The following is a 20,631-nucleotide window of genomic DNA, read 5'->3' on the forward strand; positions in this document are numbered from 1 at the left end:
ATGTCTTTCTTTGAGTTGTGTAAAGTTAGGATTGTTTAAGTGATACATAATACATGAATTAAGAGAAGTAATTGATTTCCCCTTTTCTTTAAAATTATTTGTAATTTTTTTAATGTTATTTAACTCATATCTGACTGTAACATTTTATATGCCATTCTTTTTTGTTTATATATATAAGGATATAATAAAAAAAATGACAATTACTGATGTCATCTTGAATGTTTAAAATGACAAGTAATTAGAAATAATTTTTTATGATAGGTAAAAAGAAGCAGAATCAATTTACGCGATGTTGCGTGTTAGTTCTGACTATTGCTCGAACTTACGTGACGGCTAAACCCCATTACATGTGGATGGACAATAATATTACACACATCAGTATATATACCCTTCACTTTGGCATAAGTAATACAGTTATATGCATTTGCCCAACTGGACCTTAACTGATATTACATTTATTTTTAAAATATGTAATAGCATAAACTATGAGCATAAAATTTATGTGAGCAACAATATTCCTCGCTATATACAATTCCATAGACATTCAATAAACTTTTGGGTTTAAACAGAATCCTTCTCAATACGAAGGTGTCTGTAACAACAAAGCTACAGTGAGCGTTCTTAACAAGACAATGCCCCTACAACTGATATATTGATGTTATTTGGACGCCCAGTATCAACAGAAATAGGAAAATTGTGATTTGAAATATTGGTCTAGCAAAGGTACACTAGTAGTTTGGCTTGTTTTGTTGAGCTGCGTGGATTATTGGTCTGAAGGATCAGAAGGAACTTTGCTAAGTAGCCAAACCAAAAGCACACCAACAAGAGCACCTGAAAGATGTGCAATATGATTTACACTCTGTAATGCATAGCCTCCACGAAAGGTTCCTGATAATGATGTTGAAGCTTGGGCTGCTTCCATGACCTAAGACGCTCGCAAAGAACAGATCAATTAAACAGAACACCCGGTCTGATACTACTAGTTGTTCAGGCATGACCCATATAATAAATAATGAATCCAAAAGATGAGGTTTTATCTTATCAAAACAAATAAATAAATGATCAATTAAAAACAAGAAAGACATCAACACGCACAGGAAATCATTTATGTAGCATGATAAATCATGATATTGGATGCACATTGCAAAAGTAACAACATGATGTTAGGTTCCAATATCTCTGATCTCTAAGATATAAATCTAAAAAAGGTCTTGTTTTCAAATTATTTTAGCAAATAATAACTTTTAGAAAATAAGTTGCATAATCATTTGTTGTTCATGTCCCCACCTTTTCTATTACAAACTGACCCAATATAAGCACTTCAAGGATCTTCCTCCAATCCCAGGACATCTGTATCAAGTAAAAGAAAAACTGTAAAAACTTGGAGAAATACCACAAACAGATGAACTCCAGAATATAATTCCAGGTACCTTTACAAGGACACTAATAGTAAACAACCCAAAAACAGCACCAGAAGCTCCAACAGAAACCGTATTTCTTGGTAAAACCAGCCATGAAACAAGGTTTGCTCCTACACCAGTAAGAATGTAAGAGAGCCACAAAGCAAAGTTCCCTTCCTCTTCTTCAACAAGCTTTCCTGTTGTGGAAACAACAAAATAACAAATGCTTGAGCATCAATTCTGTAACTGCTCACTAACCAGAAAGAGTGATCGTATTACAGCCTTACCAAAAATGTACAAGAAGAAAAGGTTGCTAGAAAGATGCTTCCTGAAAAAGTTAAGGCATTAGTCATATTGTAACATGAGATAATGAGAAAGTAGTTCACCAAACAAAAAGAGAGAGAGACAGAGAGAGAGAGAGCTTTCAGCTTTCCACTAGAGAATTCTGTGATAAAAAGTTCATATACTGCCTTATCAAAAAATAAAAAAGTTCATATGCTACACAAAACACATACGTGGTATAACATTTTAAAAATCATGAGACTCTCGACAAAGTTATATAACATTAAATCAATTCAAATCAGAATCATAAATCAAAAGAGAGAACTTATGTTTCCAAAGTGATCATTGTAGAAATAACAAAATGCCATAATTCATCTAAATTGGGATATTCTCATCTTTATTCATATAAAATATTAAAATACTAAAGTAAAAATATTCATAAATGCAGCTAAGAGTATTCAAAGTGTCCGAGACATATAAGCCATGACTAGACTACTATTTGTAGGTGTCTATACTTCCTTGATTATGTGCAACGCAAATCTAGAAAGGAAAAAACTTAGATGAGATTCTTTAAGTGCTTTTGGTGTTACTCTTCAATCAAAACTTGAATTTTACCTTCAGTAATTTCAATTGATCTTTCAGGCCAACCGTTATTACTCAGATTATTGAGATGAAAATAAACTCTGATTAGAAAATAATACACATCAAACTTTACGAAAAAGAATCAAGAGAGGAGTGCACTCACCAATTAGCATGACAAAATGTAGCTGTGACAAACTGGTACCAAGCAGGCCAATTGTGGAATAAGTACAAAGCCTTGATCCCATTAACCTTGCAGAAATGATATAAAACCATACATCATGCCAGAAACACTGAAACAACCCTGATTATGCCATGTCAATTTTCTTACACCACTTGAAAAAGAGCTCCTCTTTTACCCACAATAATAAGATTTTTATTTTCTCTTTCTCTTCAATTCATTTCACATTCCTATTTTTCTTAGTCATCTCTTTTCCATTATATCTTCTACCATGTTTTTAACTCTATTTCTTTTCTCTTCTGTCTACCTCTCTTATTTCCATTCATTTCACACCCCCACCAAGCAATGTGCAAAAACATTTTTTTTTTGGTTTTACCTCTCTCCTTTACTTTCATCACGGACAAAATAAAAAAGAAATGGGCACAAAACGGGAAAAAGAGAGAGATTGTGAAGTGATTTTATATTAAGTCATGTTTGGATAAACTTTCCCGTAAGTATTTTTAAAAGTATAAAAGATAAAAAAAATGAAATAAACTTCTTCATAAGCCAAAACTAACTTATACATAAATTAAAAACAAGTTTTTAGATAGGTTAAAAGGAGAAAACTTCTACATATTAGCTTCTACATAAGTTCTATTTGGTTAAGTTTTCCAAAAGCATTTCTAAGAATGAAAATTAAAATAAACTTTTCTATAAGCTAAAATTAACTTATTTATGCATCAGTTAAAAATAAGATTTAAAAGAAACCAACAACGGAACTTCTACGATTTAGTTTATGCACAAGCTAATTTCAAGCTCCAGTGAAACTTATTTCTTTTTTCCTTCCTAACTTTTCTCCTATAAGTACTTTTACAGAAGTTTATCCAAATAAGCCCACAAACTAATTTAGCTATTTACAAGATTATTTGACTTTTCCTTCTAACATTTTTCTCTTATAAGCGCTTATGAGATAAATTATCCAACCTTTACATAGAAAAAAGAGAGATAGAGAGAGTTACCTGAAAAAAGTGGTCAGCAACGAATACAGCAATGTTGAGGAGAATGATCCAGAATATACCGTTGACTCGTTTGTGGGGTTTCCCCTTGGGGTCGGGTTTCCCAAGCTCCAATTGCGACATTATATCTAACAGAGGACGTGTGAAGTTTAAAGTGATAATGAGCGACGACAAGGTGTTTGAGAAAAGGCGGAAGCGAACTTAAACGGAGCAAGTACCTGATTTGTTGGAGCTGCAGCGTGCGACGAGAGTGCGGGAACGAAGCGTGGACAAGGGGTGGGCATGGCGAGAAGGTTTGGTGGTGAAGGTGGGAAGAGGAGAGAGAGAGTGAGAGAAGGAATAGCGAGTGTGTGGGTGAGTTTGTTGAATATGAGAGAGTTTGCATTGTTGTAACTTGAATGGGACTCCAAGTTGCGCCATTCGTGTTACCCGGATACGATGTTCTTTCTCGTGCTTTTTCGATTCGATTTATATACTTTTCTCTGTTCTCTCCCCCTGTTTGTGTTACGAGCGTCTCGGAGATTGTACAAGTTATTAGTGTCGTTGGTTGGTAGACAGACATCATTGAATTGGATTTGTGTTTTTTTTTTTTATTAAATTTAATTTGATGGGTTTGAAAGTTGAATTTTTCTATTTTTTTTATAATTTAAATTGAACCGCTCTGATTATAATTAGAATGATTTGGATTGAATTGTCAAATTTATTATTTAAAACTAGAAATTGAAAATAAAAAACTTAAAGTTAAACAAGGTCAGGGGTTCGAATCTTGCCTTGTGTATGCAGCCGCGTTAAATCTTGGGACAAGCTATCCCACCCTTTGAGGTGCCTCCAACGTAGCGAGGAGATTAGTCACTGCTGTCGGCGGTGGATACTCCAGGAACAAATTCAAAAAAAAAAAAGTTAAAGCTATATTCATTTCAATATTATAACATGTATACACTTAAATTTTTAGTCATAAATTGAGAAAGTAAAAGTATAGAATTATAGAAATGTGTGTAGACTATGAATTATAGATTGAAGTGTTATAATATTATGAATGAGTAAAAAATTTGTCTGATAAATTTTAAATCTTTATAAAATATATAAAAAAAAGTTTAATATGTAGTAATTGATTTAATTGAATTAGATTTTTAATATCAAATTCGTTATTCATAATTCAACATAAATTTACTAGACTTACATTTTTAAATCCAATATGAACTAGTGATTTGAACTAATCTAAAATTTTTTACTTGGATTCATTAATTTTTCGGATTGATTCGAATCTCTGATCACTTTTATTCCACCTCTAGTTAGAGAATTTTTTTGATACATTATTAGTGGATAATTCTACCTTACAATAGTAGAAATTTTTCAATCTACACTCCAACCTCGACCACTAAACTAATAAATCTTAATGATTTTACAAATACTATAATAGGTTTTCAACCCGAAAAATAATTTCATAATAATTTTATATTTATTTTATTTGTAAGATGGTCGTAAAATATTTTATGTTATGGAGGTACAACTTTAATTATAGGAAGTGATAAAAATAAGTCAGATCATTTGATAAGTGTTTATAGTTTAGTGGCTCAAATTAAACAAGACTTTTATAGAATATAGGTCAAACTGAAACTTTTATTAAAGTGTATTTAATTAAAAAAAAATTGGGCCTTAAGTTATTTAAAACATAATGTAAAAAAAAACTATTTGAAACATCTATTAAGCTTTACAAACTAGCTTGTCTAAATAAAGATAAATAAATAATTACAATTAACATATCAAATTTGTTATAATGCATTTGTTTTGATATGTTGGACTGCCTCTAGAAAATTCGAATTGTTATCTCAACCTAGAACATTTATTAAATATAACCTAACTTTCAAGCTAAGGAGTCTCTTATTACATGTCAAGTTCATGTTTGGGATCATATCAAGTTTGACTAACTCTTAGGTACTGCGCCTTCAAACCATACGTCATAGAGTGTCTCCCAAATCCCAAAACATAGCCTTGGATTAGCAGTATGATGACTCGGATGGTACAATATTAAAATCATATTTATTTATCCTTTAAAATATTAAGTATGTAGATTTATATAAAAAGTGAAATGTAGAAGTTTATTAAAAATAAATTTATATACTATTTAATGATCTTATTACCAACTTTTTTAAAATAAGTTATTATCATGAATGTCATGTTATATCTTAAAAATATGTTTATGTGGTATAAACTAGTTTGATTTAATTTTTATAAAATTTAACATAATTCTTTTTATTTTTATAATAATGTTAAATTTTTACAAAGTAAGATCTTAAACAAGTTTATAGATCAAACTCAAGCTTTTAAAAAAGACATGAAAAATAAATAGATCAAACTCAAGTTGTGTATTTTTAACTAAGGTTAGGCTCAAACTTGGAAAGCCTAGCACTTCCACCCTTAACATATCATGTCCCACTAGTCGGACTCAATGATAATTGAATGAATTCTCATTTTAAACTTAAACTTAGGGTGTTATGTTGCTCTAGTGTCCATATTTTTGGGATTCTTTTATCTTCCAATCAATATAAATAACTATCTTTGTAACATTGTAAGTTGTAGAGTGTTATAATTATTTTAGTCATTTTATGTTGTTAAGTTAAACCATTTTTAGTGTTTAGAGACTCTGAAGTCTGAGAATCCCTTAGGAGTTTCAATAGTGTTGGGGTTTTTTGAGTAGAGATACACTTTGATCTTGAGAGGAAGAGTATATAAGGTTTCTATTTAGAATAGAACCTCATAAACTCAAATTCTCAAACTTTTAGAAAGATAAAATTCTAGAGAGATAGACTATGATCTGTGGACTTCTTTTCTCATGAATCTACTCTTCTTGTAGATTTATTTTCTTCCCTAACTAAATTTAAGTTGTTTTTTGTGATTCAGGTTGTGGAAATCCTGAATCCAATCTGTGAAGTGTGTAGAGTCTCATTTTCTCCTTGTTTACCCCAATTCTGTCCTACGTCGAGGTAAGAGAAGCTAGATTATTGCTCTTGATAGAGTTTTTAAATGGTTGATAAAATGTATGAGTTGTATGTTGTAGGAATCCTTCTTAAGTTCGAGGTTGTGTGGATAAAATTGGAGTGGGTTGTTATGAGAGTTGGGGTTTTAGGTTCATGATGAAGAATATGATGATTTGCTATCAATTGGTGTTGCATGTTGGTTTTTGAGTTTCTTGTGTTGAGTATGATCATTATTTTGTGTTGCATGTATGATTGTGGTTGAGTTTCAAGTGGATTTAGCAAAATTCATGATCTGCATAAGTGCAGATTGCTCATCGCACCGGGTGCACTTTTGTGGCATCGAACGTCATTCCAACATGAGTCTTTCTATCTCAATCACATCAAGTGTAGGATTAGTGACGCTAGATGTGAGGAGAGAGGCTCATCTTGGGTTGGGATGGTGGTGAGTGTGGTTTGAATGGTGTCAAGTGTGAGAGCACTAAGAGGCCTTTGACTTGGTAACATCGAGCCCAAGGTTGAGTGGTGCCTAGTGTGGTCAAGTCAAGATTCTCTACCTGAGATGAGGTTGGGTGTGGGATTTTTCCACACTAGGCGTGAGGTCTCAAGGCCTCTACCTTATCCATATTAGGTGTGGGTTGTGTAGCATCAGGTGTGGGCAAGGGAAAGAGTTCCTTGCCTGGATGGTGTTTAGCGTTGATTACTTAAGGAAGACATTTCATTTGATTTGATGAATTGTTGAATACTTGTTGATTGAGTTGTTAGATGACTAAATGATGATGAATAAGTTGTAGTGGTGATGTTGTATGTGATGATTGTGTTGGGAGTTGTTAGTTGAAAGTTAAGATGAGTTGTAGGTCATGTGGTTTTATATTTGTGTTAAAATTGTTATATGCATGATGTTATTATGTTGTTGAGATGATGAATGTTGAGAATATTTTAAGCATTTAGGCATGGTGTTTGTTAAATCAAAAATCTTGTGTTAAGACAACGAACAATCCCTTAAGTTTTAACGATGATAAACAAAAGATTTTCTTTAAGCAAAGTCAACATTCTTCAAAAATATATCATATTAGATGAAATATGGAAAATACAATGTCATCTATAAGATAAAGGAAATCAGACGAAGCATACATTCTATCTTAGGACATTAAATCAAATACTTCCAAAATGAGTCTAACATTAAATTTCATTTAATGTGTTATTTCTTAACATATCGAACAAGAAAGAAGCTTTCAAACTCTCGGAGTTTATTAAAGAAGGAAAAGTCAAAATTTTTGAAAAAAGAAAAAGAAAAAATCCTAAATATCATGGAAAAGACTCTGCAAAAGATTGCTCTACTCTAACCTTAACTGCTCTACGCAGAGATTGCTTTTGCCATGCTCATTTTAGAAGGAAATGATAATAAACAGTCTACAATATCATATAAGAGATACATGCCTTACTAAAAGGCATTTAATGTTTGCATTAAATACATTAACGATAATCTCTAAGATCAACAAAGAAAGATAGACAAAGCAACTCAAGAAGAAAATTGAAAAGTTCAACTCAAAGTTGCTATAACGGTCATCTTCTCTGAAGCTACTATAAAAGGATTAAGCCTTCAAATGAAAAAGATCATTATATGAGATAGAGAAAGAAGTGATATAAATAAAAAAGAAAAGCATTCATTGAGAAGTGCATATTGAGAAACATACTGAGTCACAAAAAGCTTAAATACTACGAAAAAGCTCTTCATTGTAAATTTTATACATAGTTCTTTGTATACTAGTTGTGCATAAGTTTCATAGCATCATGTCTAGAAGAAACGAAGCTATCTTTGTAACTCTTTTCAAATTCATTTGCATGGGTTGAGCTTAGAGAGGCTTGGTTGAAAAGAATACTTGGTGATTTAGCCTAGAGAGGCTTGTTGAAAGAATACTTGGATAGTTATTTGTAGAGGTAAGTCAAAGACTACTTAAATTGACACTACAACATTTTTGGATTACCGTTCGCACAAGTAGAATGGGTGGAGTGTTACATGCAATAGAACATCTATAGATTTCTCAAATAGTAGCACTCTTCCATCATTCAATTGAATGCGAACACAAACAAAAACAGCCAAGGAAACAAGCAAATTTATTAAAAAAATTGTTAGACATCCGAATAAGGAAGACGTGGAAAGTGATCATTAGAAGGAATAAAACCAATGAGGACAGTTAAGGCAGTTAGATGCTCAAAAAGTAGGCCTTTCATTAGTTAATTGGGGGGTTAAATAGGAGAGGTCAATTGCAAAGTAGGTAGGCAAACAATATTGAGAGAGAACATCCTAGAACTCAATTGCAAACGGGAAACTCTCTTAAAGGAGAATTCAAGTTCTCCTTGTTTATTCATTGTTCTTATAATAGAACTCATTTTTTCTTCTCTAAACCACCCATTCTTTTCTATTCTTGCACCTATTGCGATTCTTGGATAAACTCGACCAATCTTCAAGTACAAATATAAATAAAATGTAAATTACCTCATTTAATAGCTTTTTCTTTCCGTTTGACTTCGTGCATTTAGATAAAATAATAGATTAATAGATATAAAAATACAGGCGAATTTCCAGGTATATGTAGTAAATAGGAATTAGTAGAGAAGTCTTCACACATACAAAGCTAACTAAAAACAAATTTCGACACACAAATTCTAAAGATAGAACAAAAACCACCATAATTTGTAGAAAATAACAAATAAGAAGATTCATAATTCAAGGATCAACATACCATTTAATCATAACAATTTCAGATACCTCATAATGTTTGAACTATAAAAATTAATATAGTAACAACAAAGAATCAATTATTCATTTAAAAAAGGTTAGAAATAAATTAAATAAAATTTTGGAACATTTAACCAGATGGATGGTTGAGTCAATAACTCAATATAAAGTTTACACATTTATCATTTGTCTAGACTAGAAATACTTTTTCCAGTAATTTATATATATATATATATATATATATATTCCACTGTCCATACTAGCTTTTCAGGATAAAATAATTCTTATGCAAGGGTATCGAGATTATATCATGGACAATAGAGGGGGAGAGCAGAAAAGAGAAAAGAAATCTCAAGACAACAAAAAAATAGGATTGTTCTAGGTTCCAACCTCTGTAGTATGTAGGTATCAAAAATGGAAACACTCTCAAGTCTTAATAATAAAGTGTACAAAAAGGATTTTATCAAATTGCATTACATACTTGTTCCTTTCTTCTCAATTCAGCCTCCTTGGCTTGGTGTTCCTTTTCCTTCTTTTTCAAGTCCTAATCTTTATCACAATTAGAAAAGGCACAACTAGTTTTCACAACAATACATGTAATGGATTTACATATGAAAAAAGAAGAAGAAGGAGTTTCGGGATTTCAACAACCTCAACTTATATTATACATACCTGTAGACACCCAATTTCGTCTAGGAAGCACAAAACAACAAGATAGGACGTCAGGGGCCCAAAAGCCCAAATTAGCCATTTTTAGTAGTCCGGAACGGGCCGTTCCAAAATCGGAATGGGCCGATCTGAGGCTTCTAAAAGGCCTAAAAGTGTAGATTGGAACAGGCCGTTCTAAACCAAAACGGGCCGTTCCAACCTATCAAAAGGGGGTTTAATTCGAACCCCGGAACGACCGTTCTGAAATCAATACGGGCCGTTCTGGTTACACGGAACGGGCCGTTTTGATTTCAGAACGGGTCGTTCCAACCAATCAAAGGGGGGCTTAATTTTGTACCCCAGAACGGGCCGTTCTAGTTCCCCGGAACGGGCCGTTCTGATTTCAAAACGGGCCATTCTAGGGTCCAAATTAACGCACAACGGCCATATCCAGAACGGCCGTTCCGATTTTGGAACGGGCCGTTCTGGACCCCTTTCCGAAGTCTATAAATAGACAGTTGGGGCTCATTTCTCCGGACTCCGAAATTTCGTCCAGACTTCCTACAACTCGAAATTTCTCCCTTTTTCTCTCTTCCCCTCTCTTCTGTATTTCTTGAGATTTTGTGAGGCATTGTAGTGTGAAGGGTTGCCACAAAGCACCTTTTTGAAGATCCAATAGAGCTCATTCAAGAGGTATTTCGGTCAATTTTCTTCTCTTTATTTTATTTCTTATCTTTAATAAATATTGTTTATAATAAAAGCAATCATGTAGATATTTTAGGATTGACTGCATAATTTAAATTTCAAGAATGTAAATAGTTATTAATAAAAGGGGATCTAATATTTAATTTATTATTTCTTATTATGTTAACTTCATCATAGGGTACCGATTTAGGGCGCTGTAGAGGTGCTTAATACCTTCCCTACACGTAACCGACCCCCGAACCCAATTCTGGTTATCAAGGCCATTATTGAATTTTTAAAAACCTTTTCTTTTTCCAATGTTTTGAGTAAAACATTGGTGGCGACTCCATGAACTCATTTTTTAAAACCATTAATTAAGGATTAGTCTCGTGTCCGGGCATTCCTTAATTGATGAGCCTTTTAAAAGGATGTCTAAACCATTAGTCGCGAGATCGGAAATTTTCGGGTTGCGACAGATGGCGACCCCACTAGGAAAGTTTTAAGAGGGTCAGGCCCATTTAATCGATGAAGTTAATAAAATAAAAATAAAAATTTAAATATTTTTCCCCTTTACTTTGTTTGATTTATTTGTTGGCTTTAATATTTGTTTGCCTGTTTAAATTCAGCATTTGTTTGAAATAAAAATTGTACACAAACCTTTGCACACAACAGTTCCCCCTACACCCGGGGGCATGAGGGTAATAAACATAGAGAGTGGTTGACGTACGACCGGCCCATGTTTGGCCTTAGAGCCTGCGAGCCTTGTCGAAAATCACACTCAAGGTGATAACCAGTTACTCTAGCCCGAAATACTGCGACAGACCTTAGAGTTTGCCAGGTGACGGCGACAGAGATACTGGGTCCCTATAATGGGGGCACCTTGGGGGTCTTAAAACCAGTGAGATTAGAATCGTCCTATACAGTGCACTTTTCTCGACAGGGACCATAGACCATGGATTTATACCGCTCGTGGATGTATAATTGTTTGAGCATATGATTGTTGTATAGTTGTTTGTATATAAATAAATAAATAAAATAGTTCGTCTGCCTTTTGTCATAATCCCTTTCTTTTGTCTAAAAATATAAACAAAAAATATAATGAGGCGCTTATATGCTATACATATATTAGAACTGGTAGGAATACTCGACAAAAATCAGTGCAACCTTTGTCATATCGTAAAATATTACGAAAAGGGGCACCGATGATGACCGACCTTCTAAGGTTTGGTGTAACTTTTGTCATGTCGTAAGATATTACGAAAAGGGACACCTACCTTCATAAGGGCAAGCGTCATCCTGTCAGTAATCTCCTTCAATAGATCTATAAACAAGCATAATAGAAATCCATTATTATCCCTCGAAGGTGGCTTCTCAACACTCCGTACTCACGAGGACCCAAAAAAGACAAGCTATAGAGGCACTAATGGAATGAAGAGCTTAAGCAGCTCAAGGAGCAAATGGCTCGAATGTGCGAAACTATGAGCAAGCTCCAACATGATGACTACAGTGCTAGTCACGTAGGAGACGTGTCCAAGGACCACCTAAATGCTTTGGAAGAGAGGTTAAGAGCGGTGGAAGGTCATAGCTTTGACATTTAGGAGGCCGCTGAAATGTGCTTGGTACAGGATATCCAATTTCCACCCAAGTTCAAAAGTCCCGACTTCTAAAAGTATATGGGATCCAGTTGCCCCAAAAGGCATCTGACGATGTACTGCTGGAAGATGGCCGCCCATGTGAACAACGAGAAGCTCCTGATACACTGTTTTCAGGAAAGCTTATCGGATGCGGCCCTCAACTGGTACATGCAGCTGGAGGGAGGAAGGATCCAAACATGGAAGCAGCTCGCTGACGCCTTCTTGCAACGATACAAATACAATATTGATCTTGTCCTTGACAGATCTGACTTGCAAGGGTTAAGCAAGAAGGGGGATGAACCTTTCAAAGCTTATGCATAGAGGTGGAGGGAGCTGGCAGCACAAGTAGAGCCCTCGCTTTCCGACAAGGAGATGGTGACCTTGTTCATCAACTCTTTAACCGGCCCCTATTATGATAAGATGATAGGGAATACCTCGACCCTTTTCGTCGACATAGTCACCATAGGTGAAAGGGTCGAACAAGGCTTGAAGAACGGGAGATTAGGAAGGGCATCGGCAAGCTACGATCCTAAGAAGTCCTACGGGAAGAAAAAGGAAGAAGGAGTTAACGTTGTTACTATAACTACTGGCACCCCCAACAATCGAGGCACGTCCCAATCTGAACCGTGGAAAGAGAAAGCAGTGGATAAGATTCCTACCACCTATACAGAACTACTTCCTAAACTCTTGGAAGCCTCGATGCTGGTACGACTTCCGCCGCTGAAAAGATTCAATCCCCCCTTTCCTACATGGTACAACCCCGAAGAGCGATGTGATTATCACTCCGGTTCCCCGGGGCATTCTGTGGAACGATGCAGGGCCCTCAAGCTTCGAGTCCAAGGCCTAATTGACGTCGGGTGGTTAAAGTTTGACACGGACACGCCTAGTATCGACAAGCAGCCGCTTCCCAAGCACGAAGACTAAAGCCCGTGAAACAGTGTTGTTGGAAGACCGCCTGAATAGGGATGTCCATTAGGGATTCATGTTTTCTTCATCATGAGTTTTATTATTTCACTGTTTTTAACTCACAACTCTGCCCAAGGTTGTGAGTTTCTACAATAAAGGGCTGTAGTGAATTTTTCTTTTATAATAAAATACGTCATTTAGAAGTTGTGTCTATCCTATTTTCTCTCTTTATTTTCTTCTTTTCGCCATCCATGCATTAAAATCATAAACCTAAATACAGAACCTAGTGAACATGACCAAAGGAAACGAAGTTGAGCAAAATCTAAACTCGTGTGATGTATCTCTTGAGCATGAGGAGAATCTATCCCCCGAAATACAAAGGTTGATGGACCAAGAGAATCGTATAATCCAACCCTATCAAGAAGAAGTTGAGCAGATTAATCTAGGGCAAGAAGAGGATAGAAAGGAAATATCAATTGGCACGAGGATGGCAAAGGAGGTCAAGAATCAATTGATCGACCTCTTGAAGGAATATGTCGATGTCTTCGCTTGGTCTTATCATGACATGCCAGGATTAGACCGCGAAATCGTTGAACACAAATTGCCCATAAAAAACGGGATTCCTCCAGTAAAGCAAAAACTTCGAAGGATTAAACCTGAGTGGTCTCTCAAAATAAAGGAAGAAGTTCAAAAACAACTAGATGCTGGGTTTTTGGTTGTATCTCGGTATCCTGAATGGCTTGCGAACATAGTGCCTGTACTAAAGAAGAACGGGAAGATGCGAGTTTGTGTGGACTATCGAGATCTAAATCGAGCCAGTCCCAAAGACGACTTCCCACTACCACACATTGACGTGCTCGTAGACAACACATCTACGAACACTATTTTCTCATTTATGGACGGATATTCGGGATATAACCAGATCAAGATGGCCATCGAAGATCAAGAGAAGACTTCTTTCATCACTCCTTGGGGCACCTTCTGTTACCGGGTGATGCCTTTCGGTTTGAGAAACGCAGGGGCAACCTATCAAAGAGCAATGGTAACCCTATTCCATGACATGATCCACAAAGAGGTAGAGGTGTATGTAGATGACATGATTGCTAAGTCAAAAGATGAAAATGATCATCTTATCCACCTAAGAAAACTGTTCAATCGGCTTCGTAAGTACAAGTTAAAGCTAAATCCTACCAAATGTACTTTTGGAGTCCGATCAGGAAAACTCCTTAGGTTCATCGTTAGTGAAAAATGGATAGAAGTGGATCCAGACAAAGCCAGAGCCATAATCGAAATTCCGCCCCCTAGGACAGAAAAGGAAGTCAGGGGATTTCTTGGTAGGGTAAATTATATAGCTCGTTTCATATCTCAATTGACTGACACATGCGCTCCCATCTTTAAGCTGCTCCAAAAGAATCAACCCGTGGAATGGAATGAGGAATGCCAAATTGCTTTCGATAAGATTAAGCAATGTCTCATCAATCCACCAATATTGATGCCTCCTATTGAAGGAGAACCTCTCATCCTATACCTCACGGTCTTGGAAGATTCCATGGGATGTATGCTAGGACAGTTAAACAAGACTGGTAATCAAGAAAGAGCTATCTATTACTTGAGCAAGAAATTTACTGATTACGAAGCTCGGTATTCTCCTTTAGAGAAAACATGTTGCACCTTGGTGTGGGCCACCCGGCGGCTAAGACAGTACATGCTGAGACATACCACCCAGCTAATATCCAAAATGGATCCTATCAAGTACCTGCTTGAAAAGTCTGTTCTGGTTGGGAGAATTGCCAGATGGCAAGTTCTGCTATCAGAATATGATATTGTATATGTCTCGCAAAAGGCAATCAAAGGTAGTGTCCTGGCCGATCATTTAGCAAACGGACCAATCAAGGACGAATACATGGTCAAGGAGGAATTCCCCGATGAAGAAATATTGACCTTGAAGGATGAGCCAAAAAAGCAAAGTCAAAATGAATCCTGGTTGATGTTCTTCGACGGGGCCTCCAATATAATGGGGCACGGAATAGGAGCCATACTGATATCGTCCCAAGGAAAACATATCCCGGTGACGGCAAGGTTGGACTTTGAATGCACCAACAACATGGCTGAATATGAAGCTTGTATACTGGGTCTATAGGCTGTGCTTGATAACAAAGTCACCGAACTAGAAGTCTACGGCGATTCAGCTCTGATGATATACCAGCTACGAGATGAATGGGAAACGAAGGACTACAAATTAATCCCCTATCGTGCATGCGTTCAGGATTTGATGTCTCAATTTGAATCCATTAACTTTGAGCATACCCCAAGAGAGGGGAATCAATTAGCAGATGCGCTGGCCACACTAGCTTCCATGTTTGCTATAAAAGAGGGATGTGAAATATCGGTCATCAGAATCAGACGACATGAGACACAAGCTCATTGTTGCACACTGGAAGAAGAGAAAGATGGCCATCCTTGGTATTTTGACATCCATCAATACATCAAAGAAGGGAAATACCCAGTCGGGGCATCTGACAATGACAAGAAAACAATCAGACGAAGGGCTATCGGATTCGTATTACATGAGAACATTCTGTACAAGAAGAGTTTTGATTCCATCCTGTTAAGATGTATTGGTCAGAAGGAGTCTCAATCATTAATGAAAGAAGTCCACGAAGGAACCTTCGGTACCCATATAGCTGGACAGGTCATGGCCAGAAAGATCATGAGGGCAGGATACTTCTGGTCCACTATGGAGAAGGATTGCATCATGTATGCTAGGAAGTGCCACAAATGCCAAATATATGCTGATAATATCCAAGTCCCACCAAGTGAGCTCAATGTAATGGCCTCACCCTGGCCTTTCTCGATGTGGGGCATGGACGTCATTGGACCTATTGAACCCAAGGCCTCAAATGGACATAAATTCATTCTTGTGGCTATTGATTACTTCACCAAATGGGTCGAAGCCACGTCATACGCACATGTAACCCGTAAAGTGGTGGTCAATTTTGTCAGAGAAAACATAATATGTCGTTATGGAATACCTGAAAAAATTATAACAGACAATGGGTCCAACCTCAACAACAAGATGATGACTGAATTATGTGACTCTTTCAAGATTCAACATCATAACTCCTCCCCTTATAGGCCAAAAATAAATGGGGCAGTTGAGGCAGCCAACAAGAATATCAAGAAGATCGTTCAAAAAATGGTCGTTACATATAAAGATTGGCATGAGATGCTACCTTATGCATTGCATGGGTACAGAACATCCGTTCGCACATCGACGGGCGCCACCCCTTTTTCCTTAGTATACGAAATGGAGGCAGTCTTGCCTGTTGAAGTGGAAATTCCTTCTTTGAGATTACTCACGGAGGCAAAGCTCCTAGAAACCGAATGGGTTCAAACCAGATTTGACCAATTAAATCTCATAGAAGAGAAAAGGTTAGACGCCATTTGTCACGGGCAAACATACCAAAGGAGAATCAAGAGTGCCTTCGACAAGAGAGTCCAACAACGACCATTTGAAGAGGGAGATCTAGTACTCAGGAAACTTCAACCAGCACAGAAGGATAAGATAGGGAAATGGGCACCAAACTATGAAGGCCCATACGTGGTCAAGCGAGCCTTTTCTGGAGGAGCATTGATCCTCACTAACATGGATGGTGAAGAACTCGCCTACCCAGTAAACTCTGATGTCGTTAAGAAGTTCTATGCCTAAGCGCAAAAAAAAAAAAGGGAGGCATTAAAGCAAGACGAACGGACGACCTAGAAGCCCTATCACCTTCTATAGAAGTCAAGAAATTACTTGAAGTGGTATTGACCAGACGACTAGGAGGATGCCAAGCTTCGTTTCTTAAAGTCATGATTGCTCAAGCCCAGACACCGGCCAACCTCAGTCAATTTTTTTCAAACCTCCTCTTGTAACCCTACTTGAAATTTTTTTATTTGCAATAAAATATCATTCTTCTCAGTTCTTTCAACCTTTATCTTTAAATGACGTGTTTGGTATTAAAGAGAAAAAATCAAAACAACCCAGTAAAAAAAACAAAAAAAAAAACAAAAAAACAAAAAAAACAAAAACAAAAAAAAAAAGGGAGTAAAGGGAAGCCACCTGATACCAATAGATTTCTAAAAAGCTTAAACACATATGTATGGCATACAAAAAAGCGCACACATGAAATAAATAACTTTTCACATCAAAAGGGAATTATCCAAAAAGGCAGTAAGTTGCAAACATTTTCAATCCATGCATGCATCATGAATAAAATCTCTAAAGAAAGTAATCAAGAAAGGAGCCACGTGTGAAGGGGCAAAACTCTTCCCTCACAACAAAAGATCAAACAGGGTCAAGTAAATCCTTTACAATGACCAGCCATAGACAAAAAAAGCAAGCTTCGTACATGTTGAAAAGCCGAAGCATTTAAAAAATAGCAGAAAAAAGGCAAGCTTCAAATGTGAAAAAGCCGAAGCTAAACAAAGAAGTGAAAAAAAACCTACAACAAGAAGACGCCTGGAGAGGCATCAGAATACTCACATGGCAGGGGGCAACATCAGAATTTGTGTCATTCATCTACTTCTCTGCCCACCAACACAGGGGCACATCAAACATCTCCTGCCCATCAACCTGGGGGCAGTCTTTCATCTCACAACACCAACAAGAAGATATCAAGTACAAGATCAGAAAAGGGTTGCTAGATCCCTAAAACTAGTACAAGATCAGTAAAGGTCGCTAGATCCTCAAAACTAGTACAAGATCGGTAAGGGTTGCTAGATCCCCAAAACTAGTACAAGATCAGTAAGGGTTGCTAGATCCCCAAAACTAGTACAAGATCAGAAAAGGGTTGCTAGATCCCCAAAACTAGTACAAGATCAGTAAGGGTTGCTAGATCCCTAAAACTAGTACAAGATCGGTAAGGGTTGCTAGATCCCCAAAACTAGTACAAGATCAGTAAGGGTTGCTAGATCCCTAAAACTAGTACAAGATCAGTAAGGGTTGCTAGATCCCTAAAACTAGTACAAGATCGGTAAGGGTTGCTAGATCCCTAAAACTAGTACAAGATCGGTAAGGGTTGCTAGACCCCAAAATTAGCAGTGGGCCAGCTGAAGCCCTAAATATCAGTCCAGCCTGGAGAGGCTGAGCTCAGAACATACTTCCTCTTTAACAAGCTACAAATAAAGAAACACACTACCATGAAACATGCAGAAGTAGTAGGAAGCATCTACATCAAGACCAGAAGCCTAGATGTTTCGGTTTACCATCCTTATCACCCGATGGAGAATATAAACCAACACTCAATTGCTTTTAGGGACAAGGATACGGGTAAACACCGTCTACCCGAAGGAAATGGTGTGGGGCATCTACACTACTGAAGTAAAGGAGAAGATTTGGACATAGCAAGCGACATAGGGCATTCACATGGACCTTGAAGCCTAGATGTTTCGGTTCACCATCCTTGGCACCTAATAGAGCATACAATCCAACACTCAGTTGCTCCATGGGGCAAGGATATAGGGAACACCGCCTATCCGAAGGAAACAACGTGAAGGTATCTATTGTCAAAACAAGAGTGAAGATCCGAATTTTCACCTCACTATCACAAGAGAAACAATAGAGCTTCTACTTGAAGACTGAAGATCAGGTGTACAGTTTGTCAGCCTTGTTACCCAATAGAGTACGCACCTGCTCTAAAGGGTGAGGATACGAACAAATACATCTATCCAAGGGAAGCAACGTAGAAGCATCACACAAAGAGACAAAGAGAAGACCCGGACGATATGTCTACGTCTTTACTTGCCTTTGGAAAAGCAACACAGTTATTCCAAAGGACAAGTAAAGAGGGGCAGCTGTAGACACCCAATTTCGTCCGGGAGGCACAAAACAACAAGATAGGACGTCAGGGGCCCAAAAGCCCAAATTAGCCATTTTTAGTAGCCTGGAACGGGCCGTTCCAAAATCGGAACGGGCCGTTCCCAAGTCTGGAACGGGCCATTCTAGAATTGGAACGGGCCGTTCCGAGGCTTCTAAAAGGCCTAAAAGTGTAGATTGGAACGGGCCGTTCTACATCAGAACAGGCCGTTCCAACCTATCAAAAGGGGGTTTAATTCGAACCCCGGAACGGTCGTTCTGAAATCAATATGAGCCGTTCTAGTTACCCGGAACGGGCCATTTTGATTTCAGAACGGGCCATTCCAACCAATCAAAGGGGGGCTTAATTTTGTACCCCAGAACGAGCCATTTTGAAACCAGAACAGGCCGTTCTGGTTCCCCGGAACGGGCCGTTCTGATTTCAGAACGGGCCATTCTAGGGTCCAAATTAACGCACAACGGCCATATCCAGAACGGCCATTCTGATTTTGGAACGGGCCGTTCTGGACCCCTTTCCGAAGTCTATAAATAGACAGCTAGGGCTCATTTCTCCGGACTCTGAAATTTTGTCCAGACTTCCTATAGCTCGAAATTTCTCCCTTTTTCTCTCTTCCCCTCTCTTCTGTATTTCTTGAGATTTTGTGAGGCATTGTAGTGTGAAGGGTTGCAACAAAGCACCTTTTTGAAGATCCAATAGAGCTCATTCAAGAGGTATTTCGGTCAATTTTCTTCTCTTTATTTTATTTCTTATCTTTAATAAATATTGTTTATAATAAAAGCAATCATGTAGATATTTTAGGATTGACTGCATAATTTAAATTTCAAGAATGTAAATAGTTATTAATAAAAGGGGATCTAATATTTAATTTATTATTTCTTATTACGTTAACTTCATCATAGGGTACTGATTTAGGGTACTGTAGGGGTGCTTAATACCTTCCCTACACGTAACCGACCCCCGAACCTAATTCTGGTTATCAAGGCCATTATTGAATTTTTAAAAACCTTTTCTTTTTCCAATATTTTGAGTAAAACATTGGTGGCGACTCCATGAACTCATTTTTTAAAACCATTAATTAAGGATTAGTCTGGTGTCCGGGCATTCCTTAATTGATGAGCCTTTTAAAAGGATGTCTAAACCATTAGTCGCGAGATCGGAAGTTTTCGGGTTGCGACAATACCATTGATAGATCAAAAGGTATACCAACAGTTGCACCAAAGCCATTGATATAATCAACAGGTTCATGATTAAGAGGATAGCCTTGAATTTGTGGTAGGGGCGACACTTCCAAGATTCTGAAAATTTTAAAACATAAGGATGCATATGGTTTACACAAGAATTTGCCAATGCTTTATTGGGTTTTTTACCTAGGGAAAGATATGATTAAATGGTTTCCTTTGGAACATTAAGAATTATTTTCATTCTATCAAGATTTTTTTGGTGACTAATTATTTTGAGAAGTGAGCCAGATTCATTTGACATGGATTTTACTTCATAAAAAATAAAGTTGGTCAAGGACCTAGACATTATATTTCAGTGAACACAAAGATTAAAGCAAAAAAATAGTTTCACTCCTACTTTGCAAACAACATTACCACTACAAGTTAGCCCAGTTAAGTTGAACAAACAAGATTGTTCACTAATGCACTTATGGTCGTCACCATTAAAAGAAATGCATGCAAAATATTATGATTTACTAATGCTTAATTAACAAACTCACTGTAGTGTAAAATGCACCCCCGCTAA

The 20,631-nt window shown here is 36.9% G+C and overlaps 1 protein-coding gene across 1 annotated transcript; it reads right to left on the reverse strand.

The window, feature by feature from the left end:
- Positions 1–356: 356 nt before the first annotated feature.
- On the reverse strand, positions 357–3,990 carry LOC109813009 (Rhomboid-related intramembrane serine protease family protein). The gene is made up of 7 exons (XM_020377107.3): positions 3,656–3,990; positions 3,441–3,565; positions 2,428–2,513; positions 1,688–1,728; positions 1,431–1,597; positions 1,288–1,350; positions 357–925 (listed from the first exon to the last, which is right to left on the reverse strand). Exons 1-7 carry the CDS (start codon positions 3,855–3,857, stop codon positions 764–766), a joined length of 846 nt encoding a protein of 281 aa, XP_020232696.1. The 5' UTR covers positions 3,858–3,990; the 3' UTR covers positions 357–763.
- Between the last annotated feature and the right edge of the window lie 16,641 nt (positions 3,991–20,631).

This window comes from Cajanus cajan, chromosome 9 (genome assembly GCF_000230855.2).
Source record: "Cajanus cajan strain Asha chromosome 9, NIPB_CcT2T_4, whole genome shotgun sequence".
NCBI lineage: Eukaryota > Viridiplantae > Streptophyta > Magnoliopsida > Fabales > Fabaceae > Cajanus > Cajanus cajan.

What these genes read in the sequence shown, in the direction of transcription:
- LOC109813009 (XM_020377107.3), bottom strand. Translation starts at nt 3,857, where the DNA reads ATGGCGCAACTTGGAGTCCCATTCAAGTTACAACAATGCAAACTCTCT. An exon ending in CTGCAGCTCCAACAAATCAG is followed by an intron (nt 3,566 to 3,655) that starts GTACTTGCTCCG and finishes GTCCTCTGTTAG; the next exon opens with ATATAATGTCGCAATTGGAG. An exon ending in TTGCTGACCACTTTTTTCAG is followed by an intron (nt 2,514 to 3,440) that starts GTAACTCTCTCT and finishes CATTTCTGCAAG; the next exon opens with GTTAATGGGATCAAGGCTTT.